This window comes from Anas platyrhynchos, chromosome 10 (genome assembly GCF_047663525.1).
Source record: "Anas platyrhynchos isolate ZD024472 breed Pekin duck chromosome 10, IASCAAS_PekinDuck_T2T, whole genome shotgun sequence".
Lineage (NCBI taxonomy): Eukaryota > Metazoa > Chordata > Aves > Anseriformes > Anatidae > Anas > Anas platyrhynchos.
In genome coordinates, this window is record NC_092596.1 from 8,923,851 (window position 1) to 8,950,390 (window position 26,540).

Genomic DNA, 26,540 nt, shown 5'->3' on the forward strand with positions numbered 1-26,540 from the left:
CGCAGAGCCGGGTGAGGACGGTGCCGTGCCCACAACCCCGCTCCACGGGACAGCCTCGTCCCTGGGGGGGTATTTCTGGATAAGGGGTTCCCCGGGGGGCACGGGGGACGCAGCAGCACCCCACAGAGCTCTCGGTGCCGGGTTAGCAGCCCGGGCAGCTGGTTCGTGCCAGGCTGAGCTGGCACAGCTCCACCTCTGCTTCCAGGAGGATCTTTGGACTTTGTGCGGCTTTGGCTGTTTGCTGTTATCTGGTTATCTGGAAGGGAGAAGCACTCAGTGAATAGGGCAACGACCCCCCCCCCATATTTGCTCGGGGGTTGTCATCCGGCATCCCCCCGCCCCTGGGGCAAAGGCGCAGGAGGAGGGACCCCGGATCCAAGCAAAACCAAACGTCCCTTCCTCTGCCAGCAGCTCGGGGGCTGCCCAGCAGCCATGCAGCCCTCCCGGTGGATCGCAGCCTGGCTGCTCCTTCTGCAGGGTACGTGGGAGACGTCCCCGTGGTGGGGCCGGGGGGGGACAGGGACCAGATCCAGACCCCATCGTGGCCCCAAGGAGTGCCAGGGGCCGTGTGCCTCTGCCCGAGGCTGAGCAGGAGCTGGAGCCCCTCCTGATGCTCTGGGCTCCCCCTGCACCCCAGCCTGCCCCCCAGGACACTCGCAGCAAGCCGCCTCCCCCTGGACCGACATTCGGAACTGCTCTGTGGACCCACCGGTGAGTCCCCACAGCGCCCACACCCCCCAGGGAGCCCCATGCAGGGCTCCCACTCCAAAAAAAAAAAAAAAAAAACACCACCTCCAAAATGCCCCCACCACCAGTACCTGCCCCCCACGGCCACCAACACCACGGCACGGCTCGCCGCGCTGCGGGACGCCATGCGCGCCCACAGCGCCCACGCCTACATCGTGCCCTCCACGGACGCCCACATGGTAAGGGGACAGCCCCCCCCCATGTCCCAGGGTGCGGGATGGCCCCCCCCCGGCCATTTCTCACGGCCCCATCCTCCTCTCCAGAGCGAGTACATCGCCGAGAGGGATTCCCGTCTGGGCTGGCTCACCGGCTTCACCGGCTCCGCGGGTGAGAGCATCCTCGCCACCCCGGGGACCACCCCCAGGCCGCTGGGCTCCCCACCCTGGGGGGGTCCCCAGGGGCACCTGCAGGACCTGGGGGAGCCTGGCAGGGGGGGGAGAGGCGATGCCTGAGCCCTCGCTGCCACCCCAGGCACCGTGGTGGTGACACTGGACAGGGCGGCCCTGTGGACCGACAGCCGCTACTGGACGCAGGCGGAGCGGCAACTGGACTGCAACTGGGAGCTGCAGAGGACAAGTCAGGGCAGGGGGGGCTGGGGGGAGCTGGGGGGGGTCCCCGCTTGCAATCCTCCACCAGCCGTCTCTCTCTTGCAGCGTGGATCAAGTCCATCGGGCAGTGGATCCTGGAGTGGGTTCCCGCAGGGGGCAACGTCAGCCTGGACCCCTTCCTCTTCTCCATCGGTAGGGTTGGCCGGCACGGGGGGGGGACCCTACGTGATGGGGTGCACCAGCGGCCCCTGGGTGTGGAGAGGGAGGTCTCTACTTCATGCCCCCCCCTCCATGGGCTGCTTCTCCCCTTCAGACACCTGGAACAGCTACAGCCAGGCTCTGCAGGGCTCGGGCAGGGCTTTGGTGCCCATAGAGACCAACCTTGTGGACCAAGTGTGGGGCGACCAGAGACCCCCTCCGGCCTCCAGCGAGATCTACAGCCTCCCGGCAGAGTTCACAGGTACAAAGCTCCCACCCAAACACACCCTGGCCTTTATATTTTTTGGGGGTGCTGGCTCAACCCCATCTCCCAGGGAGCAGCTGGCAGGAGAAGGTGACCGGGATCCGGCAGCAGATGGAGGAGCACACCCGGAGCCCCACGGCCCTGCTGCTCTCGGGGCTGGAGGAGACCGCCTGTGAGTGGCCTCATTGGGGCTGGGATCGCCGCCGGGGCTGGGACCTGGAGCAGTAAACCAGGGCCAGCGGTGGATGCAGGTCCTGACGTCCTCCCCCCCCCGCAGGGCTCTTCAACCTCCGTGGAGACGACATCCCCTACAACCCCGTCTTCTACTCCTACACGCTCCTGACCAGCACCAACATAAGGTGGGCAGCACCTCCCCGTGGGGACGCATCCTGCCCTGACCCTTCTTTTCCCTTCTTCCCCCCCCCACCCTATAAAACCACCCCCAGCTCCCACCGCCAGCCCCCCAGCCCCTTCCCCTCCGCCGCCGTGCCCCCGCGGCCGGGTTGGGGAGGGCTGGGGGGGCTCCGGGGGCCAGCCCACGTCCTGCCCGCAGCCTGTTCGTGGACGAGGGGCGGCTGACGGCGGAGGCACGGCAGTCCCTGCGGGCTGCCTGCCCGGGGCCGCTCTGCGTGGAGCTGCACAACTACAGCCAGGCACGCGCCCACCTCCAGCGCTACGCCCAGGGCAACGTCACCGTCTGGCTCGGCACCGAGTACACCACCTACGGCCTCTACGGGGTCATCCCCCAGGTGAGGATGCGCCCCACGGGGCCGTGACACCCCCATCCGGCTCCGAGCTCGGCTTCTGGGGCTGGGAACGGGGTGGCCGTGCCCCCCAAGCGGCTCCTTCGCAGGAGAAGCTGCTGGAGGACAGCTACTCCCCGGTGATGCTGGCCAAGGCAGTGAAGAACAGCAAGGAGCAGGAGCTGCTGCGAGCCGCTCACGTAAGGGCCGTCCCCTCCTCCTCACCCCCCGGCAGAAGGTTTTTTGGGGGGGGTGCTGATGCCGATGGGGCCGTGCCCAGGTCCGGGACGCGGTGGCCGTCATCCAGTACCTGCTGTGGTTGGAGCAGACGGTGCCGCAGGGGCAGGTGGACGAGTTTTTGGGTGCCCGCCACATCGATGCCCTCCGACGGTCAGTGCCGCCGCACCTGGGGAGGGGGGGGGGGCGCAGGGTGCCAGGGACCCCCCCCGGCATCTCTCTCTCTCTCCCCTTGCTGCCTTCCAGGGCCCAGCAGCACAACCGCGGGCCCAGCTTCGAGTCCATCTCCGCCAGCGGGCTCAACGCGGCGCTCGCCCACTACAGGTTTGGGGTCGGGGGCTGGGGGATGCGGAGCTGGAGGGGGTCCCGGGTACCAGCAACCCCCCCCTTCTCCTCCCCAGCCCATCCAACACCACCCGAAGGAAGCTGTCGGTGGATGAGATGTACCTGGCGGACACCGGCGGGCAGTACCTGTGCGTATCCCACCCCCTGCCCCCGTCCCACCCTGCGCCCAGCCCTGTAGGATTTGGGGCTCACGTCCCCCCTTCCGCAGGGATGGCACCACGGACATCACACGGACCGTGCACTGGGGCACGCCGACCCCGCTGCAGAAGGTGCTGGCACCACGGGGCCGTCCCAGCCACGGAGCTGGGGCTGTGGCCGGAGGCTGGATGCGTTGAGGGGGGGGACGGGGACATCCCCTCTGCACCACGCTCAGCCCCCTCCCCGTGCCACCTTTAGGAAGCCTACACCCGCGTGCTGATGGGCAACATCGACCTCTCCCGCCTCGTCTTCCCCCCCAACACGGCCGGTGGGTGCCGCATCCAGCACGGGGCGAGCAGGGCAGGGGATGCCCTCCCCGCTCTCCAGCCCCCCCCTTTTCACCTCCTCGCCCTCCAGGCAGAAACGTGGAGGCTTTCGCCCGCCGGGCGCTCTGGGACGTGGGGCTCAACTACGGCCACGGGACCGGCCACGGCATCGGCAACTTCCTCTCGGTGCACGAGTGTAGGTGCTGGGGGGGCAGCTTGGGGACAGCGGGACCGGGGCTCCCCCCCTGAGGGTGTCTCCCCCTTCCCGCAGGGCCCGTGGGTTTCCAGTCCAACAACGTGCCGCTGGCCGCGGGCATGTTCACCTCCATCGGTAGGTGCCCCCCGGCGTGGGGGTGGTGCGGGGCTGTGCCAAGGTCCCCAAATTTTTGCCCTGCTGGGGAGCCAGTCCAGGGCTCTCCACGGGCTCAGGGTGGGGGGCTGCTGGGGTTTGGCACTTTCTTGGCACCGCTCCTGTCCTCAGAGCCCGGCTACTACCGGGATGGAGAGTTCGGGATCCGCATCGAGGACGTCGCCCTGGTGGTGGAGGCGCAGACCAAGGTAACGCCGGCCCCGCTGCCTCCTCTTCCCACGCCAACCTCCATTCCCAGGGCTCTGCATCAGGCTGGGGGGGCACAGGGGAGGGTGGGGGGCTTGGGAATGGTGCTGGGGTGGTGGGGACCCCTCCTCTGCTCCCATCTTGTAGTGCCAGGGGGGCTGCGCCAGGCAAGGAGCGGGGGGCACCCACCTGACGGCCTCCCCCCCGCAGCACCCGACCGGCGAGGAGCCCTTCCTGACCTTCGAGGTGGTGTCACTGGTGCCCTACGACCGCAACCTCATCGACGTCAGCCTCCTGTCGCAGGAGCAGGTACGGGGACGCTGGGAGAGGATGAACAAACAGAGCCCGGGTGGGCAAACGGGGCCGAGGCAGGGCCGGACACACGGACGGAGAGGTGCAGAGGGGCCAGGGGACCGGGATGGGCTGGGACCGCCGGGACAGCCCCCTGCAGCTGCCTCTGGTTGCAGATAAAGTACCTGAACGCCTACTACGAGACCATCCGGGCACGTGTGGGGCCGGAGCTGCAGCGGCAGCAGCTGGAGGAGGAGTACCGCTGGCTGCAGAGGAACACCGAGCCCTTCCCGCTGGCCAGCGCCGCCGCCACCGTCACCGCCACGCTGGGCACGCTGGCCATGGGCTCGCTCCTCTCCGTGCTGCTGGCGGGGCTGCAGGCCTGACCCCGACTCCTCCCCTGCCGAGGCAGCTTCTCCTCACCACCGCTCACTTCCTCGTTTTGCCTTTTTTTTTATTATTATTTTCATCCTTGCGATTAAACAGTGTCAACACCGACGGGGGGGGTGAGGCGCTCGTGTGCCCGTCCCACCTGGGGCCAGCTGCCCTTCTGCAGCGCGGGGACAACCTGAGGGTGCAGGGGACATCCCAGCCCGATGTCCCACGAAGGAGGATGAAGGGGAACGGGGAGGGGGCGCAGCAGATGGGCAGGGGACCCTCCTCTTCTGCCTGGTGGGGACACCGAGCCCATCAGCAGCACCGGTGGTGGGCACCGGGGCGCGATGCTGGCACCCCTCCTGGGGGCCCTGGGCAGGGCAGATGCTTCGAGGAGGTCTTCCTTCCTCCTGGCCCAGCGAGCGAGCCCCGAGCTGCGCCGCTGCGAGCACCTCTCATGTGACTGCTGGCTTCCTGTGTGCTTCCCGGCCTCGGTGCCGGCGCCTCGGTACGTGCCCCGCCAGGCGCTCGGTCCAGCGCCGCGCTCAGCCCCCCGGGGGGGTCCCAGCACCATGCTGCGCCGCAAGCCCTCCAACGCCAGCGACAAGGAGCCGTGCCACAGGAAGGTGAGCGCCCACCGGAGCAGACCCCGCACCCTCCCCCCAAAATGCCCACCCTCTCCACCTGCAGGATGTGGGGCAGGGAGGATGGGGAGATGCGGTCTGGGCGGCTGGGGTGGCCGTGGGGCAGAACCCCTTGGGGCTGGGGGATGGCAGTGCCAGCAGCCGGGCCCTGCCACCGAAGCCACCGCCGCCTTGCTTGCACGGTCCTTGCTCGCAGCTGCCTTGCCCCACACCCTGCTGTGGCCCCGGGGCGCACGGCTGCAACCCAGTGCCCCCATCTGCCCCCAGCCCACAGGCAGCAGCAGCAGCAGGAGGGCAGCAGCATCACGTCCCCAGGGCGCTGCAGGCAGCAGCAGCGGGTTGGGGATGCTCAGACCCCCCCCCAGTTTGTGTGGGTGCAGGCAGGGGGACCAAAGGGAGCAGTGGGGCCATGCCCCGGGGGCAGAGCCTCCCCCACCCCGCTGCTCCCCGCGGTGTGGGCGACCGCTGCCATTTCCTGCCCGGGCAGAGGATGACGGCGGTGCCGCGCGGGCTGCCGGGCGCGCAGCTCCCAGCAAGGTGTCTGCGGTCGAGGCAGCGCAAGGCTGCAGCCCCGTCACGTGTGTCGGCTGCTTCCTCCAGCAGCCCTGCACCGGCACGGCACCGGCACGACCCCGCCAGGCCCGGGCTGAGGGTCCCTTGCCAACCACCGTGTGCCCAAGAAGGGCAAGGTCCCGCTCTGGGAAGCACCCGGCTGCCGGGGGGAAATTTGGATGAAGCATCCCCCTGCAGCAGGGGTGTCCCGGAGAGCTCAGCGAGCCCCCGCTGGGCATCCCCTGCCCGGCCCCGGCCGCACCCGCTGCTCTCACTTCCCTCTCGCTCCATTTCTGCCGAGCTGCCGTGGGCACGGCCCCCGCGGGGCAGCCGGTGCCCCCCCAGAGCTCGTGGTTTTGCCGGGTGCTGCTCTTGCAACACCGGCTCCTCCCCGCCGCCGCCGCCAGCCGATCGCGCAACGCTCCCCGGGCGGGCGGCCACGCAGCGAGGCCGGGGTGGTAACCGCAGAGCAAGGAGGTTTTGGCTCGAGGAGACTCGAGGGAGGTGCAAAGGGTTTCACCTCGCCCGGGTCTGGTGGGCTGAGGAGTAGAAATAAAGAGAAAATGATGCTGGGCTGAGCTGGCAAAAAGGAGAACTAGGGGAGGAAGGCGCACGGCTGTGGGCAAGGGCTTGGGAAGGGCTTCAGGCAGCGCTGGGGCATGCGGGATTTTGGGGAGCAAGGCGGGGGGGGCCCTCACCCCTCTCCATCTGCCCCCAGCTCTCCCTCCAGCGCTCCAGCAGCTTCAAGGACTTTGCCAAGGCCAAAGTCAGCTCCCCGGTGGCGAGCGAGAAGGAGTTCAACCTGGATGAGAACGTGAGTGCCCCTCCTCGCCCACAGCCCCTTCCTGAGCCCCCTTCCCCCAGCCCCGGGGGCTCAACCATGCCCAGCTTCGGGGTCCTGCTCCCCGGGGAGCCCCGCAGCCCCAGCGCGCCCTCCCCTCTCCTTCTCCCCTCCCTCTGCCAGATCCCCGAGGATGAGCCCAGCAGCGCAGCCCCCGAGGAGGCGGCGCGGAGCAGCGGGATGAAGCTGGGCAAGAAGTGGCGGGCGGTCATCTCCCGCACCATGAACCGCAAGATGGGCAGGATGGCCGTGAAGGCGCTGGCCGAGGGGAAGGTGAGCAGGGTGCCCTGGGGGGGTGCGGGGCCAAAGCCCCTGCTCCCCGGCTCCACCAAGCCCGCTCCCCCCAGCAGGCAGAGGCGGAGGAGGAGGGGTCCCCGTCCCCGCTGTCCCCAACCAGCAGCACGGAGGAGCCGAGCCACGAGAAGGTGCCCCTGTCCTACATGGAGCTGGAGGAGGACGGGCACCCGGCCGTCAGCCGGCAGCTGTCCAGCGGTGAGCACGGCCCCCGGCCGGCCCCCAGCCCCTCACCCTCACCCTGTCCTGACCCCGTTTCCCTCTCCCCTCCGCAGGCAGCGAGGCGTCCAGCCCCGGCCCCAACAACCGGGACAGCCTGAGGCTGGAGGAGGGGGGCCCGGCTTACACCGGCCCCTTCTGTGGCAGGGCCCGTGTCCACACCGACTTCACACCCAGCCCCTACGACAAGGACTCGCTGAAGCTGCGGGTGAGCACGGGATGGGAGGGCTGGGGACGGCCCCAAAGGAGCGGGGGGTGGCGGTGGCTCCTTCCCTCACACACCCCCTGATTTTTGGGCCAGAAAGGGGACATCATCGGCATCATCGAGAAGCCGCCCGTGGGCACCTGGACGGGGCTGCTCAACAACAAGGTGGGTTCCTTCAAGTTCATCTACGTGGACATCATCCCCGAGGAGATGGCCCCTGCCCGCAAGAGCCGGGGCCAGGGCAAGAGCAAGAGGCCCAAGCCCAAGACGCTCCACGAGCTGCTGGAGCGCATCAACCTGCAGGTGAGGGCTGGGGACCCACGGGGCACCCGGGAGAGGCGGGGAGGGGACGTGAGGAGGAGCAGAGCGATGCAGGAGGATGAGGGAGTCTCATCCCCTCCCCTCTCCGCCCCAGGAGCACACCTCCACCCTGCTCCTGAACGGCTACCAGACCCTGGAGGACTTCAAGGAGCTGCGGGAGACCCACCTCAACGAGCTGAACATCACGGACCCCCAGCACCGCGCCAAGCTGCTGACAGCCGCCGAGCTCCTCCTGGATTACGACAGTAAGGGCTGGGCGGGTGGCAGGGGACATCCCACGCTGTCCCCAATGCTGGCTGCCGGGGCGGGGGGGGAGCTGATGCTTCGTCCTCTCGCCCCCAGCAGCCAGCGAGTCAGAGGAAGGTGACAGCTCCGAAGCCCAGCCCTCGCCCTCGGAGCCCAAGGGGGACATCCCGCGGGACTCGGGCTGCTTCGAAGGATCCGAGACGCTGGACGGCAGCCGGGAGGAGGCTGAGCTGGCAGGCCCCGAGGGGCAGCCGGGGGCTCTGTCCCCAGCAGAGTCCTCCTGATCTCCCCCCAAAAGCGCTTCGCCGGCTCTGGCCCAGCAGCGGACAGGAGGGGAAGCTTGCCGGGGTGCGGGCGAGCCGTGGGGATGGGACCCCAACGCAGGAGCTGCTCTGAAGGGGGCTCAGCCCCCAAGGTTTGCTCCCCGGGACGTTCTGCGCTGCCCCACAGCACTGCCCCACGCCCTGGGTGAGCCCAGGTGATGCCGCAGGTCTGCGAGCCGGGGCTGGGCCGCCCCTCCTGGGCTTGCCCCGTGTTGTCCACAGCTTCAGGAGCTCCCCCAGGAGCCCTCGTTGGCTGGGCTGAGCAAACACGAGCGCAGGGGAGCCTGCGAGGACAGGGATGGCACGGACAGAGCACACCCGCTGCTGCGCGGATGGGTGCAAGCAAGCAGAGGCAGCAAGGAAGCGCTGCCAGCAGCAGGGAGGTGCCGCCTTCCCCCGTCCTCCTCCTTGCCCAGCCAAAGCAGACAGCGGGAGGCCGGCGGGAGAGCTTCAGCCAAGCCCTGCGAGCAGCCCAGCCCCAGCAGGATGGCCGGGGGGAGCACGGACACTCAGCAGCCTGCTCCGGAGGGGACGGCGGAGGAGCAGAGCCGAGCACCGCGCTGCCCGCAGGTGGACAGGGCCGTCCCCAGGGACCCCACAGGACAGCCCCTTGCAGCCAGGCAGGGAAGGCGGCAGCAGAGGAGCCCACGGGTGACAAATCCCCGGGCTCGGTGGCAGCGCAGCGCTCGCCCGGCCCCAGCTCTCAGGGCTGCACTCACCCAGCTCCAGCTCCCGCGCCGCGCCAGACCGCTGGGCCCCGAGTTTGTTCCTTTGCGCTTGAGCTCAATAAAAGCGTGCTCTGGCCTTCGGTCTGCTTCCTACCTGCCCCAACGGCTCGGGGAAGAGGACGGCAGGACACGGATAGGACAGGGGCGGGCTGGAGCACACCGTGGATGTGGGAGATGCAGAGGCTGGAAAGCCCCAGGGGACAGGGAAGGAGGCAGCCCGCTTTGGGAGGCATAAACAGAGAGAGGCAGAGGCTACAGCTCAGCCATTTTCCAAACCAATTAAGTTTCCTTCATTGTTTCAAAAAAAAAAAAAAAAAAAGAAAAAAAAAAAAAGAAGAAAGAAAGAAAAAGAAAAACCAACCCTCACCCTACCCCCACTTCCTTCACAAGAACCTGAACAGAGCAGACAGGAACCACAGGTGCAGGCAGCATCTGTGACGGCCCCAGCAGGCAGCACTCGACACACCGCGTTAGAAAATAGATTAGTAAAACCAAAAAAATACACTTTTTTCTTTTCGCAACGAGTTTGAGATTTGGTCAGTAGCGCGTTGGGGGCAGGCAGGAGAGGAGGGGGCAGCTCTGGCTGCCGCGGGCCGTGCACGGGACCAGCGAGGGCACCGCAGCCGGTCTGGCCGTAGGGTGTCGGTGGCTCCAGCCCCGTGTGGGGGGACCCCGAGCTCGCTCAGGAGCTGGCAAGGAGCAGCAAGAGGAGCAGCTCGAGGAGCGGGCTCCCTCGGCTCTGCTCCAAGCCACGGTGCTGAGAGCACGGCGGGAGGAACGCGCTGCTGGGAGGAGAAGCGAGCTGGGCCGCCCCTGCCACATCTCCACCCACCGTCCATTTGCCGCATGTCCGCGGGAGGCAGCAGCACCGAGCACACCCGGCAGGGGATGGGGATGGAGAGCTGCCAGGGCACCTCGCGGCCTTCCCTCCACCTCCAGCCTCCGCGGGAGCCCCCGGGGAAGGGGTGCTGCAGTGGAAAAAGAGCCCACGGCACCAGGAGTGGCCACCAACCTCTCCTCCCTCCTCTGCTGGGGAGGACGCCGCGCAGCCAGGACGGCCGGCAAAGCCTGGAGGGGAAAACTGAAGGCTCTGAAAGCCAGCCAAGGATGGCTGAGAAATGCAGGGCAAGGGGCGGGGAGGAGGGGGCACGGGACACGACAACACGACACAGAACCGGGGCTGAGGTTGCGCAGAGCGGCGTGCCGCAGCCCAGCGGGGAAGGGCAGGGGGAACCCGTGCAGGGCGCAGGCACCCAGGAGGAGCACGGCCAGCCCCGGCGCGAGCCTGGGGGGCAGCGACGCGGGCAGGTCCTGCCCGGCAGCTTGGCACACCCTGCGGGCACCCCCGGGGCAGAGCCGAGCGGCAGGAGGATGGGGCTGCCCCACTCCTGCCCCCCAGCCCCGTGAGAAGAGGGAGCAAGGGAAGGAAGCTACTGTAAGAAACACGGCCAGCAGAACACCTTCCCAGTTTTTTCGGCCCTTTTGGCACCAAAACGACGTCTCCTGACAACCCCTGCCACGTTAACCAATAAAACAATGCCACAGATTAGAGGAAGGAGGGAGGAGGGGAGAGAGGACGTTACTGCCATTAATCACTTGCTCCTTCCCATCAGGATTCCTCAGCAGCAGGGAGCAGGCCGACCCTAACATCGCTTCTGAGCTGCTTGACCACAAGTCAGCGGGTCAGTCAGGGCCAGGCGGAGGGACAGCTCGGGCCACCAAGCCAGCATTTAGCGTTGAGGACAACCTGCAGAGCAAGAGGTCCTGCCTCGGCCCGCAGGGAGACCAGCCCCGGTGGCGGGGAGCGTCCCTCAGTGGGCGCGCTGGGCTGCTCGTGCTCGTTCTCCTTTGCCCCCGTGCATGGCCAGAGCCAGCCCACGCCACCTGCGCCTCCGGATGAATAATGACTAAAGCAAAACGGCCGTGAGGAATCATTTGCCTGCCATCCAGCCCATCTCCTCCTCTCCTCAATCACTTCCAGCTTTGATTAGACAAAACAAGAAAGTTCTCCCTTTCAAGCAGAGGCTAGTGCTCTGCTTGCCCAGCGTCCTGGGATGGGGCCGGGAGCTCCCCGGTCGTTAGCTGCTTTTCCTCCGGCATCTCAGTGTTGCTCAGGGACGGCACGGGGACCTGGAGGAGAGAAGACAGCAATGATTTGGCACGAATGCACGGAGGATCTGTCTGCGCACAGAGATGTGGCCCGGCTCCCCTGCAGCCCCTGCCTCCAGCCCCAAGGAGTTCAGCTCTCAGCTGTGCTTGGGAAAACGGGAAACCAGGGCTGTTTCCCTCACCAAGCAGGCAGCACATCAGCTTCGTGAAAAATCCAGAGCACTGGGCTGCTCCAGCAGTGCTCTGGTCTGTTTGTGCTAGAGAAACAAGCAGCTCGCGCTCCAGCAGGAGCGGGCCCAGCCCCTTCACACCGTGCTCACAGAACAATTTGGGAAGGAAAGGAGCAGCGAGGGTCTCGTGTTCAACCCTGCCCTCAAAGCAGAGCTCGTTTCAAAGCGGCAGCCCGCCGGTAACCCCGTGCAGAGGGGGATCACTCACGGCACTGGGGTGAGGAAGGCTGCCGTCCTGCTGAGCGCTGCTCTCCTCCTCCTGCCCACCAGGGCCCTGAGCAGCAGCGGGCTCTGGAGCGCTGGACCCCCGCGTGCCGGTCTCCTCCTGAGCTGTGCTCTCCTCCTGCTGCAAGATGCCCCGTCTGTCCAAGACACTGAAAGAACAAAATCCCATCGTCAAGAGACCCCGCACCTCTTCTGCACCAGCTTCTTTTCTAGCAGGAAAATCGCTGGTGGAAGACAGGAGTCAAGGGAAGGCGTTCCCCCCCCTCCAAAACCAGGCTGTGCTCCGCCCAGTCCTAGTTAACTCCCAGTTAATCTTAGGAGTGCCTCCGTTCCTCCTGCAAAAATCAAGCCCTCCAGAGAACAGCCCGCTACAGAGGGTGGGAGCCCACTGAAACAAGCGCCCTGAGCTTCCCCTGCATGCACTGTCCCGGGGAAGGGAAGTCACTCCTCTGCTTCCCAAAAACACACAGCGTGAGGGACCACACCACACGCGTGAATCACTGGAAGGCAACAGAAAACCTTCTTCCCTAGAGGGGCTGGCTCCGTCCCAAGAGACCTCCAGAAGCTCTCCACACACGCAGCGCTGGCAGAAAGGTCTTGCAGCCATGCAAGGAAAGCTCCACGGGACCCCAGGGAGGGGGGCAAGAACGGCAGGGCTGCTCCTCGAGAGCCTACCTGGGGGGCAGAGGCCCGCAGAGCACCTCGCAGCAGTTCTTCACTATGTTGCCATGGCTGTAGGGATTCTGCACACGGTTTTTCCCAGTCCAGGAACCCTTGATCTGCAACAGACAGGGCACAAGCTCAGGTCTGCTCCCCCAACATCCGCCCCCAGCCTCGGCACGAGCAGGGCACGTCGGCAAGGTGGAGGCAGCTGTGACAGAGGAAGCGAAGAGGAAGCGGGGTGGCTCAGGGGAACAAAGGGACTTCACTTACGTCTTCGTTGGTTGTCTGATTCAGTGCCACCAGGAAGGTGTGGAACCCAGTTAACCCCACCACCGACCACAGGGTGAAGAAACAGATGAGCACCTCCAGTACAGTGAGAGCAGTTAAGGAGCAGGGACCGGGCAAACAGTCACACCCGAGCTGAGTCACGACACTCCGGTGCGTTAGCCCTGCTGCTTCTTCACCTAGGCAGTTTTTTGTTTCACCCCCCTCCCCAAAACCACAAAAATCACTCTCTACCTTGTAATCAAGGAGGCAGGGAGGTGATGCCTTGGAAAACCCAGTGAAGTATCAAGGCTTCAATCCCCCCATCATGCAGCTTGCACTCCCTCACCAACTTAGAAGCCAACCCTTCTGGCACTGGGGAAGGATATGTCCCTGGGGTTTCCTTCAACGTGTTCAGAAACCCAATCTTCAGAGATTCTGGCAACACAAAGAAAGAGGTATTTGGTCTCCGGGAGGTTGCATCGAGTTCATTTCCCTTTCCCACTCCATCAGTTCTGGGTCGGGAACACCATCCACGTTCTCCCTCCCCCTCGGCCAGCCCAGCCAGCCACCTCCCCGCAGGCAGACTCACTTAGTGCTACGTAGACTATGTTGAAGGTGAATATGTAGATGGTGAGGAGTGAGAGCGAGAGGATGAAGAGGTAGAAATAGCGGTAGTTCCTCTTCCCCACGCAGTTGCCCACCCAGGGACAGTGATGGTCGAAGCGCTCTGTGGAAGTGAAGATGGAGATCAGCACTGCTCTAGCGCAGCTCTGCCTGCTTCTAGGCACTTATCCCTGGGCCCCAAACTCAAAAATGTACAAGGCTGACAAGGACTCCCTGGGCCACTGAGTTTGCACCTCTGCTAACTCAGGTCCCTGCATCAGCAGGGGCGGTGGAAGCCAGGTAGGAGAGTGCAAAACTCCTCCTTGGAGTCAGTCGGTGCATTAAGGTAAAATTTAAGAGCTTCACCCCATGCATGTCTCCTCTCCCACGGACCTGAGGTGTAAGAGCTTTTCTGAAAGCAGCACACAGGTTGGCTGAAGGTCTGGGAGTTCAGCAGTGCTCGTCTCACCTGCATGCTGCTTTACTCCTACTGGGATCATTACAAGAAGGTTCAAGAGACTGCCTAAATGCTCAAAGGGCTGGGAAGCTGTACTGAAGGAGAGGGATCCAGAATGGGATTCCTTCCTCGAGAAGGGACGCTGAATATGAGCTAATTATGGCACATACAAGGGCTAAAAGAGCTGCTGTGGTGGTGGGGGGGACAAAAAAGGGGCACTCAGCATAACAGCATAGCCTCCAAGATGGTGCGAGGAGCTGCTTTCACATTTCCCTGGATAATTTATTTATATTAGACCAGCTATTGCCAACGAGATGCTGGCAAAGACGAACCATCTGGCTTCAGGTTCTGAGCAAATCTCAAGCTCCTTGGGCTTAAGACGAGGCAGGCCATCCCCATCTGTTCAGGCAACACCGTCCTGGACTTCCTCCACGGCTGCTGGAGGCATGCGCGGTACGAGGCAGGACACGGAGCCAGAGCTGCTGCAGCTCTTCGCCTGCTCTCCTCCAAAGGCTCTCACCTAGCAGGCGGCTGCAGGAACAGCCCCAGCCCTTCCTACTCACCCACACAGTTGTCACAGATGCTGCAGTGCGAGGCACGGGGCGGACGGAAGATCTTACACGTGTAGCAATACTTCAGCTTCACTATCTGGTTGTTGATCTGGAAGTTCTTAATCCGCGGGGGCGGGCGCTGACCCTGCGGCACGGTCCCGTTGGTGGCCTCTGAGAGAGGGAAGCAAGCAGAGATCAGATCTGCTGCTACAGCACAACAGGACGAGAGCGACAGCTCTCCTCCTTGCGCCTTCTCCCAGATGGATCGGAGCCTGCTGGGTCTCCAGCCAGTGCCTACACCTCTGCTCACACGCTCCAGAGCCAACTTGGAACTTGGAAGCGAGGTGCCAGAGTTTTCAGGAGCATAAGGGGAGGAAAAAAAACACCAAAACAAGAAGTAGAACTGTGTCCACCAAACATCCTCTCTGCTTGCTGGACCGAAGGGCCTGCGTCAAGCTTCCTGCACCCCTTACCAAGAGCAAAGTTTGGATGCTCACAGCTACAGGAGAGGAAACTGCACGAAAAGGTTCCCAGGAAGGAACCTGGCACCAGCTGAGACTCAGCCAAGCAGAATTAGCCAGGAGGAGTTAAGATGCTCACTCTGGGGCAATTCCCACTTTTGGAGGTCCCCAAAAGGGACAAAAAAAAAGCTCTGCAGAGAACCAAGACTATACCAAAACCAGCAAGGCTTTTCCAGCCACCACCCGTCCAGCTGCAGCACTCACCGATCTCCATCTCAATGAAGGCCGCCTCGTCGGGCAGGGCTCTGGGGATCACCCCGGGGTCACTGAAGCTCGTCCGCAGGAGTGTGGCCATGGCAAAGAGGAAGAGAACCGCTGCAAACACGGGGATGGCTGGAGAGAGCTGGACTGCCAGGTACCGACACCTGCAGGGAAACAGAAAGCACCTTCCGAGGTTTAACTGCACCCCGGGCTTCTCTGCGAGGGTCACTATGAGTGCAATGTGCGTGTGCAACAAAACATGAGGCTTCCTTCCACTTTTCTGACTCAAAAGCTCCAGATGAAGCGGGAAGTCTCTTCCCACGCCTGCCTCAAGACAACATCAGCTTGAGAGAGGCCGCTCAGCCTCGGATTGTGGAGTTTATAAATACAGACAGGCTCGAGGAGAAATTCGCGTTGGTAATCCTGTTGATTGAGGTGGTGCAAAGAGACAAAGGAGAATAATCTCGTTGTGTCTCATGCTACTTCTGGACACCCGGAGGTGTCTCCACGGGCACTTCAGCACAGGCTATGCAGAGGCCCGTACAGAAGGCATGGATTAGAGTGGCATCAGGCCAACAAAAAACATTTTTTTCCCTTGGTTTCTTTAGCAAGCCCTGCTTATGATGGGGTGATGGTGTTATGGAGCTTTCCTCTAGTTTAAGGGAAGCCTTGCCTGAAGCCCCAACTCGTGGGGCATTTCACCTCTCCTCGCACATCTCATTTCTCCTGCTTCCTCCCGATGCCTCTGAGCCCGCAGAGATGGACCCAGCCCAGACCCTTGCTCCCAGCCACTGCTGTTCTCAAGGAAAGCACAAGGCTGCGGTGGTGAATGACACAGGATCATCCTCCCCAGTGGACTCATCGTCCTAAACAGGGGGATTTCCGTGCCATCCATACATCAGCTGATCAATTCCGGGTAGCCTTCCCACCCACAGCTTCTCTGAAGTTTCTCGCTCCAACTGCTCCCAAATTCTGCCACCCCAATACTCACCACCCCCTGCAGGACGGCTCAGAGGACTTGCATTTGCTGCTGCTTGACTCCAGCAACTATCCTCTGCCTGCCACCAAGCAGAGACCGCACACGTGCACGCCCCAGCCCATACAGCACAGGACGCTTTGGCCACTGGGACGCACAGGGCCCGGCCCCCAAACCACCGTGGTTAATTTTAGACACTGCCAGCCCCGCAGCTACTCAGAACCACGCAACCCTTGGAGCCGTCCACGTGCAGAGCCAGCCCCAGCAGGCAGAGGGCTGGGCTTAGCGCGTTAACGCAGCCTGAGATAACTTTGCCTTCCCCCCTGCAAGGACAAAGTCTAGCTGGAGAGCTGCGAGTCAGCCAGCGATTAAACAGCAACCTTGGATCCCGTTTTGGGGAGGAATATGGTTGATTCCCGCAGCAGCTCTGCCTCCGAGGGCTGCAGCTTGAGCCTTGCTCAGCTGACACGCCAGCTTTTATGGCCGCTGGAACAACGGGAACACGGTACAGGCTTCGGAAAAGGATCCGTGCACTGCGTTAAAGCCGAGCTGAAACCATGCCAGGGCTCCCAGCCCCAAATACACGCTGACACCTTCCTAAGTTTCTCCAGCATGCCACCAGCAAAGAGATTTATTGCCCTCGTGCACGTGATCTGCTCTGGGTGTGCTCCGCCACGCATGGAGCCAAAAGCTTTACGCGGCAGCACCTGAGAACAAATGGGATCAGCCCTGCATGGGCTGCAGAGAAGCGGCAACGTGGGGACGTGACCTGCTCCCCGGGCATCTTCCCGGAGAAGCCAGCCCTTCGGGGAGGCACACGTGCCCCGGGGCACAGCCAGAGGAGCCTCCGGGCTGCTGTTAGGCAGGGGAAGAAGCCTGCAATTTTAGGAGACAGAAGACGAGCGCATCAGTGTCCTCTCTGCTGTGGGAAGGTGAAGCAGCATCCTCCAGCCTCTCCCCGGCTCTTCCATCGCGGAACAGGCACGGGGCAGGCCGGGCCCCTGGCTCAGGAGGAAAAAGAAGAGATCTCAGGTGCCCGGAGCGCTGCGGAGTCTTCGTCCTGTGCCTGGTGTGCAGAGGGATTAAGCACAGCGAGTCACTCGCGCTGCTGAGGAACTGATATTTTAAAGGGCCATTGTTTGGGAAAGCTGAGCACCGACAGAGCCGCGCTGTTGGGCTGGAAGGATGTGGCTCCTCCTCCCCTCCCAGGGCGATAGCTGCGCTCTTGAGCATTTTGCCGTCTAATATCAGACAACAGCACCATTACAATGCACGCCGGGGGGAGGGGGGAGCCTCAGACAAAGAGATCATTACCACGGGGAAGGGGGGAGCAGCAAGAAGCAACAGACGGAGGTGCGGCGAGCCCGAGGAGCACGGACTGCTCTGCTGAAGCTCCTGAGCAGCACAGGGTTCAGGCGGGACCACCAGGCCGGGCATCCCACCTCTGGGTCCCTGCAGGGCTCAGCACGAGCTCTGCTGTCAAGTTTGTTTAAACCCCACTCCCAAAATCACCCCTGTAACTTCCCCAAACCCACGCACGCCCACACCACGCGCACACCCCGGACGCTGTCAAAGCAGAGAAATATCATCAGCAACCAACGGGCCCGGCCTAGGATTTCGGATTTATCAGAAAAACAAACAAAATTCGGTCTCTGCATAGCTAAGGACGTAGAGAGAAGAAAAAAAAATAATAAAAGCTCCACGTGCTCGGTTGTTGGAAAAGCAAACAGCAGCCCCCTCGTGCAGCCAGGAGCCTGGCATTGCAGGCGCTATCTCGCCTGTAACATTTACAAACGTCTCGCTTGTGCGAAAGGCTGCAGACAAAAGAAATTTGAGTTCTCTTGCAGCCGCTTTGGAGAAGCGAGCGCCTGCCGTTTGAGGAGAGCCGGTACAGCCACGCTGGCAAACTGGAAAGAGAAAGCCCCGGCAGTCAGAGAGGGGACACCCCATCCCCTCAGCTTCCATCCCAGAGCGATTTCGCCAGGGTTTCTCATCGTGTCCAGGCGCCACGGGCACGGCGAGGCAGCTGAGCACCCTCACACAGCAGCCTCCACACCCGATAAAACGCCTGAAACAACGCAAAGGGGCTGTGAAACACGATTCCACGTGACGCAGCGCCGGTCAGAGAGCAGGCCCAATGAAACCCAGGCCTCGGGGACCAGCCTCAGCCTTGAAGCAGCCGCTTTCAGCCGGGGTGGCGGCGAGAGGTGCCCTTGGGCAGAGCAGAGCGCTCGGCGGCTGCCTGGCACCGCTCGAGAAGCCGGCGCAGCGCCTCTGCTTTATCGGGGAGGGAGGGAGGAGCCGGCTGGGTACGGCGCCAGCAGCTGGGTCCGTCCTCGGGGCCTCCTCGGGGCACGGACGAGCCTCCAAGACCGCAGCAACGAGGCGGGGAGAAGCAAAACGGGCAGCAGGAACAGAGAGGCTGTCATTTCGTGGCTTGTATCTCGTGACGTGTGATGCCAGCCAGCACCGGCTCCGCGGAGAGGGCGTTTGCAATCAGAGCCCGGGCGGCGCAGCCCGGAGGGCGAGGAGCAAACCGGAGGGCGAGGAGCAAAGCGGCGCTGGCTTCAGGCATCCCCGAGCCGTGCTGAGGCAAGGTGTGACTGCGCGAGTGATTCAGCGGAAAGAAACGGGCACTGAAAACCCTGCAGTCAGCGTGCGAGGGCTGAAAGGGCTCCTCCACCCGCCCCGTCTGCTGCTCTCCAGAGCCCAATCCTAATGCCCCGCGTTGTTCCTCCGTGGAACAAACTCCACGGGGGGAAAACTGGATTTCGGCGCGGCCACAGAGCTGAAATGGGTGGGTAACACACCCAGCACAAAGATCAAAGCCACGACCCTCAGGCAGAAGGCACAAAGGGTCGCCAGGCCTCCAGCAGCAGCCCGGCCGCCTGCCTTCTCTGCAGCGTTTCTGGTTTGGAAGGCGGCGTTTCATTCCTCCCCCGAAATTGAAAAACCCGCAAGCAATTTCACAACAAAGCTCCCCCGCTCAGACAGGAAGCATCGAGGCACGGCGCTCGGACACCATCAAGTCAGCACTTTAGATTTCTCTCTCCAACCTTTCCCTCACCTCCCTGGTCACAACCACCCCACAGCCAACGTCCCAAAGCCGCAGCCAACCCCGCTCCCCAACGCACGGCTCCATCACGCCACCGGGGCTGGGAACAGGGGCTTGGTTCGGGCTGCCCCACAAACCACAGCGGGGTTTGTGGCAGTCAGCAGCGAGGGCAAAACAGGGCAGAGGGAGACACGGCTCCGCTCGTCCCACCAGGACAGGGAGTGAGAGCAATCATCCCTGGCAATAAGGGCTCCTGGAGTGTGGTAACGCTCACTCCTACAAGGCAGGAAGCCCGAGTGCCATCTTTCAGCCGTGAAACAAAACAAACAACCGGCGGTGTCATTCCTTACCCGTGAATTCGGGCTGAGTCAGGGGTAATTTGGGCTCTTTGAGCTCAGGAACCCCAACACCTCGCGTTACGGATGTGTAACACCCATCTGTAAAGCTCCACCACAACTAAGCAGAAAGAGCAGCCCCGTACCCGATGTTCTGCACCCCGCTGCTTCTGCTGGGACGCGGCAGGCCTCTGCGGGGCATTCCAGAAAGCCCTTTGCGAGGCTGCCAGCAGCGTCTGCTAGCAAGGAGGGCAATGCTAGACCAGAGGGAGCAGAGACAACTTCCCCGCTTTGGTGCAGGTGCCTCGGAGGCCAGCACCCGTGCTGAGCACTTTATAGACCTGGAGGAAAAACTTAGGGCTTAACCAGCCGGCAAGGTTCTTCCTTTTGCCTTCCTGGCTTAAGGAGCTTTCGTGTTGCCCAACACCACCGAGGACTTCGCCTCCCTGAGACGCAAACAAACACGCTGACGGCGACCGAGGAGGGGAGTTTCGCTGTCGTTCAGGTTGACCCCTCTGCAGAGCGGGCAAAAAGGGGCCAGCCTGTGCTCTCCCCACACCACCACCCCTGTTAGCCAAACCTTTGCAATTTCGCATTTTTTGGCAGGTCGCTTCTCTCCCCGAGCGACTCAAGGAGCCGGTAGAGTTACGGGGAACCCCCCGCTCTTGGTTCTGGGCCAACCTGAGCCTGGATCTGACCTAAAGGGGCAGGCGGCGCCTCCCCAGGCGCTTGGCCTTGAGCAGAAAGGGGACTGCTGCGGGGCAACGCTCAGCCCACGGCTCCCTGCCCGTTCCGTGCCCAAGGCCTCAGCATCCAGGGAGGGGGTCACGGAGCCCCGTGAAGGCCCCAAACCCTCCCGGGAGGGCGGGGAGACTCACTCGAAGGCGAAGAAGAGGGCGCAGGTGCCGAGGATGAGGAAGAGCGTCAGGTAGAAGATGCCCTTCTGGCGGGCCATCATGATGCGGCCGTCGCAGCAGAAGGTGTTCCTGCCGGGCAGCCGCTCCCATCGCCGCACCACCTTCGGCTTCTTCTTCTTCCTCGCCACCAGCACCGACATGGCGGGGCCGTCACTGCCGCCACCGCCGCCGCTGCTGCTGCTGCTGCTGCTGCTGCTGCTCTGCCGCTGCCCCCGGCATCCTCGGGGCCCGCCTGGGCCGGGCTGGGCTGGGCGCTGCGGGAGAATTTGGGGGGAAAAAAAGAGCAAAAGGGGCTCAGTTATGGGGGGGGCGCTGTGGTAACCGCAGCCCCCCCCCCCCCCCCCTCACGGGGTCGCCATGGCAACCGGCGGGTACCGGGGAACCGGGGGGGTAGGGGGCGGCCGGTAATGAGGTAAAAAGGGTAAAAAGGGGTGAAAAGGGATAAAAAGGGTTAAGGGGGGGTGTGTGGGGCGCTCACCCCCGTGCCGGTGCGGGCCGGGCCGCGCCGCTCCTGCCCCAGCGCCGCGGGAGGGGCCGCCACGCCCCGCGCCGCCGCCGCCGCCGCCGTGAGGGAGGTGAAAGCTCGGCCGCCATTGGCCCGCCCGCTCCTCTTCTCGCGCTCCCATTGGCGGAGGGAGCTGTCGATCAGGGTTGAGTCCCCGCCCTCTCCCCTTCTCCTCCTCCCCGCCCCGGGCCGGCCGCGGCACGGCCCCGTTGCCAAGGCAGCCGTGACGTCACGCGCCGGGCGGAAGGGTGGCCGGGCGGCGGCGTCAAGGAGGGGCGGAAGTGAGCGCCGCGCTTCCGGTGGCATGGCGGAGGAGTGGCTGGGCGAGGAGGCGGCGGGCAGCGGCGGCGAGGAGGAGGTGAGGGGCGGCTGGGGGGGGCCGGGGGGGGCTGAGGAGGGCTGGGGGGCGCTGGTCGGGACCGGGATTGGGATTAGGATCGGGATTAGGGCCGGGATTGGGATGGGGAGCGGGATTGGGGTTGAGACTGGGATTGGGATGGGGGCCGGGCCCAGGCCGCGCGGACCCGGCCCTCACAGCCGTGTGCGCCTCACGGCAGGGCCCGGAGGATGGCGACCGGCGGCACCGGCAGCTCCTGGAGGCGGTCAGCGCCCTGTCGGGGCGCAAGAGGTGAGCCCCCAGCACCCCCTGACCCCCCCTTCCCACCGCCCCGAGCCCCCCCGGCTCGGCTGCAGCCTAAGCAGCGGCTGGTGGCGGGGCTGAGGGAGCTTTTTCACCTCTTTTCCTTTGTTTTATTCACTTTTCCTGCAGGCAGAAGCTGGCTGAGCGCTCGGAGGCCAGCGTGCAGGTGTCCGAGTTCAACGTCAGCTCCAAAGGTGAGGGCTCCTCGGGGTCTCGGGGCTTTCCCCACGTTTTTTTCTCCCCCCCAGGAGGTGCTCGGGTTCTCCAGGCTGGATGGAGGAGATCCCCGGGGAGGTGCCGTGCTGGTTGTTTGTGCCGAAGGCATCTCAGCTCGTAACAAACAGCGTCGGAGCTCATAGTGCTGCTCAGCGTGGTTGTGGGGTGTCCGTGTTGATGTGTGGGGTGATTTCCCGTAGGTGCTGGGGAGAAGCTGGTCCTGTCCGAGCTCCTGCAGCCCATCCGTGCCCAGTCCGCCCTGAGCAGCGTGAAGAAGCAGCTGAGCAAAGTGAAGCAGAAGAAGGCGGTGGAGCTGCCCCTCAGCAAGGAGGAGCGGGAGCGGGTACGTGGGCATGTGCGGGTGGCAGGGGGAAGCAGTTCCAGCCATCAGGGACAGCTGGGTTGAACCCCTGGGTGCTGTCTGCTCCTCTCTGATGCTGCCTGGCTTTCCTCATTCTTCAGCTCAGCTTCTCCACTGATCCTTTTCCCTTCTCGCTCCCAGGTCGTGAGGGAGGCTGCCTACGTCAAGACCTCCAAAGACGTTGGCAAGTGGCAGCCGCTGGTCCTGCAGAACCGCCGAGCAGAGCAGTTGGTGTTCCCTCTGAAGCAGGAGATCGCGGCGGTTGCCCCCCTGGAGCGAGTGGTTTCGGCATGGAAGGTGGGGGCTCTCACACCCCTCGGGTGCCTTTCTCCTCCCCACTTTTTAGCGCTCGAGGCGTGGGTTGAGCCTGCTGCTGCCCGGGCTCTACACGGAGCCGGGTGCTTGCTCACGGGCCTCAGCCACCTCTGGAGATGGAGGAGGGAATTGGTTTGCCAAATAGCGCCCACCTATAAGTCTTGGTTATGCTTTTGGCTTTGAATGCGGGTTCCCACGAGGGCTGTATTGCATAGCAAGAGAGGCTCCCGTCCCTGGAGAGCTTCCCCAGCTCAGGGCGAGGTCAGTTCCCACTGAGCTCTGAGCTTAACAAGCACCACTTCACCCTCCTGGAGCTCCCTCATTTCATTTGGCCACAGCGCTGTGGGGCCTGGGACTTCTCCTTGCTTGTGCCCTCCCGTGAGCCTGCTCAAGCATCAGAAGGGACGGGGAGATCTGTGTGGGTGCTGGCTCCTGCACCGCTCCTTATTTCACCCCACCTTGCTGTGCCATCTGTCCCCCTGACAGCCACGAACTCCCCTGGAGCAGGAGATCTTCGGGCTGCTCCACAAAACGCAGCAGCCCGTCACAGACCCGCTGCTGACGCCGCGAGAGAAAGCCTCGCTGCAGGCGATGAGCTTGGAGGAGGTGGGTGACGCTTCCCTTTAGCCCTGTGCTGCCCGTGGGGGGGCCTCTTCCTTTGCACTCCCATTTACACCCCGCTCCCTGGCAGGCCCGGCGGCGGCGAGCAGAGCTGCAGAAGGCTCGGGTCCTGCAGTCCTACTACGAAGCCAAAGCTCGGCGAGAGAAGAAGATCAAGAGCAAGAAGTAAGATTTTAGATGGTGCTGGGCTCGGGGAGCTGGGAGGGGGCTGGGGCTTGGCGCGTGGGGACAGATAAAGGGTGGAGGAAGGCTGAGGTGCTGCCGGGAAGCTGTGCTGCCTGCACAGCTCCCTAAAGAGGAGGCTGGGAGCTCACACCAGGAGGTCTCACTGCCTGCCCCCTCGTGCCGCAGGTACCACCGCGTGCTGAAGAAAAGCAAGAGGCGCAAGGCCCTGAAGGAGTTCGAGCTGCTGCAGAAGTCGGACCCAGAGGCCGCCTTGGCAAAGCTGGAGGAGCTGGAGCAGCTCCGGATGGAGGTGCCGCTCGCTTGCCTCTCCCTCATCCCTCGGGAGCTCGCCCCGGCTGAGGGTGCTCTTCCTGAGGGTTCCTCTTCCTCTGCCTCAGGAGCGGATGAGTCTCAAGCACCAGAACAAGGGGAAATGGGCCCGCTCCAGGGCCATTATGGCCAAGTACGACCTGGAGGTGAGCTGGGGCTTGGGGAAAAGGGGAGAACGGCTGAGGTGGGGCAAAGGAAGCGGGCGCGTTGCTTCTGGCCTGTGTTAAATCGTCTCGATCCCTTCCCAGGCCCGCAAGGCCATGCAGGAGCAGCTGGCCAGGAACAAGGAGCTGATGCAGAAGGTGCGGGTGGAGCTGCCCGAGGAGGAGCCAGGGGATGTGCCTGAGGAGGACCTCCCGCCCGTGACCATCCCCGTGAGTGCCAACAGAGCAAATCCCTGGATGCTGGGCAAGCCCAGCGACCCGGCCAAGGAACCCGAGGTGCAAGAGGCTCGCGAAGACGCTGCGGTGCCTGCTGCTGTGGAGAGCAAGGAGGAAGAGGAGGAGGAGGAGGTGGTGTCAGAGGAGGAGGCCCTGCTGCAAGAATTTGAGCAGAAACGGCACGCGCGGCAGCGGCGGGCAGGGAGCCCTGAGCAGCACGGTGAGGAGCTCGCAGCCCCACGCAATGTCTGATGTGCTGCGGGGCTGGGCTGGGTCGTGAGGGCTGTGTTTTCTTGCAGCTGCCTTGCTTCCTTCCCTTCCCTGCTCACGGGGTGGCTGTTTTCTTCTCCGTTGCCTTGATGCACAGGCACTGACGAGACGGAGGTTCCTGATCCTCCAGGGGACAGCTCCATGCACCCCATCTGTGACGAGGAGCAGCCGAGTGCAGGAATTGAGCCCCCTCCCCAGGCCCAGGAGGAGATCCTGCTGTCGGAGCAGCTGGACCGCGTGCAGACAATGGAGGACGTCGAGGCTCTGGCCTCCAAGGAGCCCTCGGAGGAGCAGGAGAAGCAACCAGCGGCTGCGGGAGCAGAAGAGCGAGCGCCCCGGCAGGAGAAAAGCAAATCTGGGGCCAGGCCTGCCAAGAAACCCACAGCCAAGGAGAAAATGATTCGCTTGGAGTCCGTGCTGTCTGAAAAGCCCCAGGAGATTCAGTGCCCCAGCCTGCCCGTGGTCATGGAGGAGGAGGTGAGCGGGACGGGCCCGGTCCTCCTGGGTGAGCCGGGAGCGGCCGGGCACTGACTGGTTTCTCCACAGGAGGGTGGCATCGACCAGAGGGGAGTGATCAGCGAGGCGTTTGCCGGGGACGACGTGGTGGCCGATTTCCAGCGGGAGAAGAGCAAGGCGGAGCAGGACAGCAAGCCCAAGGCGGTCAACTTGGTGCTGCCGGGCTGGGGCGAGTGGGGAGGCAGCGGGCTGAAGCCCAGCGCCAAGAAAATAAAACGGTGAGCGCGGGAGGGCTGTGGCAGTGCGCTGCAGCCCGGCCCAGGGGCCTGACCTCTTCCCGTGTCCCCCAGGTTCCTGATCAAGCCCCCCCCAGCCCCTCCCAGGAAGGACCAGCACTTGCCCCACGTCATCCTGAGTGAGCAGCGCAACATCCACGCGGCGGCACATCAGGTGGGTGCTGCGCTGCCTCCGGGGCTGGCCCGGCCCCTGAACTCCCTAAATCCCTGCTTCTAAAGGGAAATGTGGTTTCCAGCTCTGACACAGCCCTGAGGGTGCTCCCCCCCGCCGTGTTGTTTCCCCGCAGGTCAACGAGCTGCCCTTCCCCTTTGAGAAGCACCAGCAGTTCGAGCAGAGCATCCGGACGCCCGTGGGCCCCACGTGGAACACGCAGCGTGCTTTCCAGAAGCTGACCGCCCCCCGCGTCATCACCCGGGCGGGCCACATCATCCAGCCCCTCTCTGCTGAGGACCTCGCCTCAGCTCCCAGCGGAGCCAAACCAGTGCTAGAAACGGCCCCCAAGCAGCGAGGGCAGCCCCCTCGTCGCCCCCACAAGAGAGCACGATAGCTCTAGGGCTAGCGCTGGCCCCTGCAGCGCTGGGGAGCAGCTGGAGGGGCCGTGCCCGGGGGTTTCCCTCCCGGGGAGAGGCTCCTGGTTCTGTCAGGGGCTTTTTAATGCTCCTTCCGTAATAAAAGTGCCGTGGCTGCCCTGGGGCTGGGACAGCTGGTGCCCTCCTGCCTGTCCTTGGGGCTCGACGTGGGGCAGGGGGGGTTCGTCCTGGTGTAATGGGAACAGCTCCTTGGGGGTCAGGCCCCTGAGGTGCAGCCTGGGGGTGGGAGCCTGAAAAGGAGCTGGAGCCCCTGTTGGCACCACGTTCGTGTTGGGCAAGATCTCTACCCCTTGGTTTTGTCTTCAGTGCCACGATTTTTTACGTAAAGAGTTGTCATCTTGGCCGCGTTGGCTTTCTCACAGCCTTGCCCCGTGGCCATGCTCCTCACGGCCTCCTGCTGCCCTGAGTAACTTCTGGCCAGCTCTGAGGAGCGCAGAGTGGGGCTGTGCGGCTCTGCTGCCACCCCACAGGGGCTGGGAGCGGGCTCTGTCCCAGCACAGCCACCCCCACATCTTCGGTGTCCCCCTCCGTGGGGCCGTGGCCGAGAGGCAGGGTGAAACGGGAGCGGGCCGAGAGCCCTCCCGGCCTCTCCTCCCTCTTCCCACGTGGGCTGCGTTCGTGCCAGCTGGAGGAACTCCTGATCCCAAGCGAAGGAGGGACTTGAGGAGCTGCTCCTGTTCCCAGGAAACACGGCCCTTGCGCCGGGGACGCCTCCTCCCACCTTGGCACCGCGGCCAGCCCCGATCCCGCTGCGTCCCTTGGGGCAGAGCTGTGCTGCCGCCGCTCGGCCCCACAGCCACCTTGTGCAGGGGCCTGGCCCTCGTTCCCCTACAGCCCGCATGGGCACGTGCAGGCTGCCAGCAGCCGGCCCCACATCTCGCTGGCTTCCCGGCCCCGTAAATACACCAGGCTCTTCCGTTCTGCGCCCGCACCCTGCGGGGGAGGCTGCTCCGAGCCCATGTGGGAGTCGGGGAGCCCAGGACAAGGGGCTGGGTGCTGCCCTCTGCCCGGGCCGTGTCCTTTTTGGGGTTTTTGGGGTCCAGCTGGTGCACGGCTGGTTCCACGCGGTGCCCCGGGGCTGCTGGATAACGCTGGCCGCGGACGGGGGGCACGGTGGCGTTGCTTCAGTTGACAGGGCTTAA

The 26,540-nt window shown here is 64.1% G+C and overlaps 4 protein-coding genes across 10 annotated transcripts; 3 read left to right on the forward strand and 1 right to left on the reverse strand.

Annotated features, from left to right (window-relative positions):
• Positions 1 to 343: 343 nt before the first annotated feature.
• Positions 344 to 4,892, forward strand: XPNPEP2 (X-prolyl aminopeptidase 2). Of its 2 annotated transcripts, none has more exons than XM_038184536.2 (21): positions 344 to 478; positions 638 to 711; positions 816 to 926; positions 1,011 to 1,074; positions 1,219 to 1,323; positions 1,401 to 1,487; positions 1,609 to 1,755; positions 1,829 to 1,930; positions 2,036 to 2,117; positions 2,312 to 2,507; positions 2,612 to 2,701; positions 2,782 to 2,891; positions 2,985 to 3,062; positions 3,140 to 3,211; positions 3,292 to 3,352; positions 3,480 to 3,549; positions 3,639 to 3,743; positions 3,819 to 3,878; positions 4,029 to 4,105; positions 4,251 to 4,412; positions 4,571 to 4,892. In XM_038184536.2, the coding sequence occupies exons 1-21, from the start codon at positions 433 to 435 to the stop codon at positions 4,778 to 4,780; spliced, it is 2,109 nt and encodes a 702-aa protein (XP_038040464.2). In that variant the 5' UTR covers positions 344 to 432; the 3' UTR covers positions 4,781 to 4,892. The 2 variants fall into 2 exon arrangements, with proteins under 2 accessions (XP_038040464.2, XP_038040465.2); XM_038184537.2 differs by having other exon boundaries at positions 4,314 to 4,412.
• A 71-nt stretch (positions 4,893 to 4,963) lies between these two features.
• Positions 4,964 to 9,218, forward strand: SASH3 (SAM and SH3 domain containing 3). 3 transcript variants are annotated; one of them, XM_038184543.2, is made up of 8 exons: positions 4,964 to 5,395; positions 6,684 to 6,779; positions 6,930 to 7,079; positions 7,154 to 7,298; positions 7,376 to 7,527; positions 7,621 to 7,827; positions 7,940 to 8,090; positions 8,188 to 9,218. In XM_038184543.2, exons 1-8 carry the CDS (start codon positions 5,117 to 5,119, stop codon positions 8,373 to 8,375), a joined length of 1,368 nt encoding a protein of 455 aa, XP_038040471.1. In that variant the 5' UTR covers positions 4,964 to 5,116; the 3' UTR covers positions 8,376 to 9,218. The 3 variants fall into 3 exon arrangements, with proteins under 3 accessions (XP_038040471.1, XP_038040473.1, XP_038040472.1); XM_038184545.2 differs by having other exon boundaries at positions 8,191 to 9,218; XM_038184544.2 differs by having other exon boundaries at positions 7,157 to 7,298.
• Positions 9,219 to 10,591: 1,373 nt separating this feature from the next.
• On the reverse strand, positions 10,592 to 20,869 carry ZDHHC9 (zDHHC palmitoyltransferase 9). 4 transcript variants are annotated; one of them, XM_038184538.2, is made up of 10 exons: positions 20,731 to 20,869; positions 20,214 to 20,506; positions 14,973 to 15,154; positions 14,260 to 14,418; positions 13,226 to 13,363; positions 12,983 to 13,071; positions 12,640 to 12,858; positions 12,382 to 12,485; positions 11,690 to 11,855; positions 10,592 to 11,272 (listed from the first exon to the last, which is right to left on the reverse strand). In XM_038184538.2, the coding sequence occupies exons 2-10, from the start codon at positions 20,390 to 20,392 to the stop codon at positions 11,168 to 11,170; spliced, it is 1,341 nt and encodes a 446-aa protein (XP_038040466.2). In that variant the 5' UTR covers positions 20,393 to 20,506; positions 20,731 to 20,869; the 3' UTR covers positions 10,592 to 11,167. The 4 variants fall into 4 exon arrangements, with proteins under 4 accessions (XP_038040466.2, XP_038040470.2, XP_038040467.2 ...); XM_038184542.2 differs by having other exon boundaries at positions 12,640 to 12,742; positions 13,023 to 13,071; positions 14,973 to 15,133; positions 20,731 to 20,868; XM_038184539.2 differs by having other exon boundaries at positions 14,973 to 15,133; positions 20,731 to 20,868.
• Positions 20,870 to 20,962: 93 nt separating this feature from the next.
• UTP14A (UTP14A small subunit processome component) lies at positions 20,963 to 25,510 on the forward strand. Its single transcript, XM_038184535.2, has 14 exons — positions 20,963 to 21,115; positions 21,315 to 21,385; positions 21,527 to 21,591; positions 21,814 to 21,956; positions 22,116 to 22,271; positions 22,776 to 22,895; positions 22,981 to 23,075; positions 23,262 to 23,385; positions 23,474 to 23,551; positions 23,654 to 24,005; positions 24,153 to 24,532; positions 24,602 to 24,789; positions 24,862 to 24,961; positions 25,095 to 25,510. The coding sequence occupies exons 1-14, from the start codon at positions 21,062 to 21,064 to the stop codon at positions 25,353 to 25,355; spliced, it is 2,187 nt and encodes a 728-aa protein (XP_038040463.2). The 5' UTR covers positions 20,963 to 21,061; the 3' UTR covers positions 25,356 to 25,510.
• Positions 25,511 to 26,540: the final 1,030 nt, after the last annotated feature.

Excerpts from the sequence above, each read along its gene's own strand:
- XPNPEP2 (XM_038184536.2), top strand. The coding sequence starts at position 433 with ATGCAGCCCTCCCGGTGGATCGCAGCCTGGCTGCTCCTTCTGCAGG. Across the intron at positions 712-815 it reads ACTGCTCTGTGGACCCACCG|TACCTGCCCCCCACGGCCAC; the intron begins GTGAGTCCCCAC and ends CCCCACCACCAG. Across the intron at positions 3,879-4,028 it reads GGGCATGTTCACCTCCATCG|AGCCCGGCTACTACCGGGAT; the intron begins GTAGGTGCCCCC and ends TCCTGTCCTCAG.
- SASH3 (XM_038184543.2), top strand. The coding sequence starts at position 5,117 with ATGCTGGCACCCCTCCTGGGGGCCCTGGGCAGGGCAGATGCTTCGAGG. Across the intron at positions 5,396-6,683 it reads AGGAGCCGTGCCACAGGAAG|CTCTCCCTCCAGCGCTCCAG; the intron begins GTGAGCGCCCAC and ends ATCTGCCCCCAG. Across the intron at positions 7,080-7,153 it reads AGGCGCTGGCCGAGGGGAAG|CAGGCAGAGGCGGAGGAGGA; the intron begins GTGAGCAGGGTG and ends CGCTCCCCCCAG.
- ZDHHC9 (XM_038184538.2), bottom strand. The coding sequence starts at position 20,392 with ATGTCGGTGCTGGTGGCGAGGAAGAAGAAGAAGCCGAAGGTGGTGCGG. Across the intron at positions 13,072-13,225 it reads CATAGTCTACGTAGCACTAA|AATCTCTGAAGATTGGGTTT; the intron begins GTGAGTCTGCCT and ends TTGTGTTGCCAG. Across the intron at positions 12,859-12,982 it reads AAGGGTTGGCTTCTAAGTTG|GGGGGTGAAACAAAAAACTG; the intron begins GTGAGGGAGTGC and ends GGTTTTGGGGAG.
- UTP14A (XM_038184535.2), top strand. The coding sequence starts at position 21,062 with ATGGCGGAGGAGTGGCTGGGCGAGGAGGCGGCGGGCAGCGGCGGCGAG. Across the intron at positions 21,116-21,314 it reads GCAGCGGCGGCGAGGAGGAG|GGCCCGGAGGATGGCGACCG; the intron begins GTGAGGGGCGGC and ends GCCTCACGGCAG. Across the intron at positions 24,533-24,601 it reads CCGTGGTCATGGAGGAGGAG|GAGGGTGGCATCGACCAGAG; the intron begins GTGAGCGGGACG and ends GTTTCTCCACAG.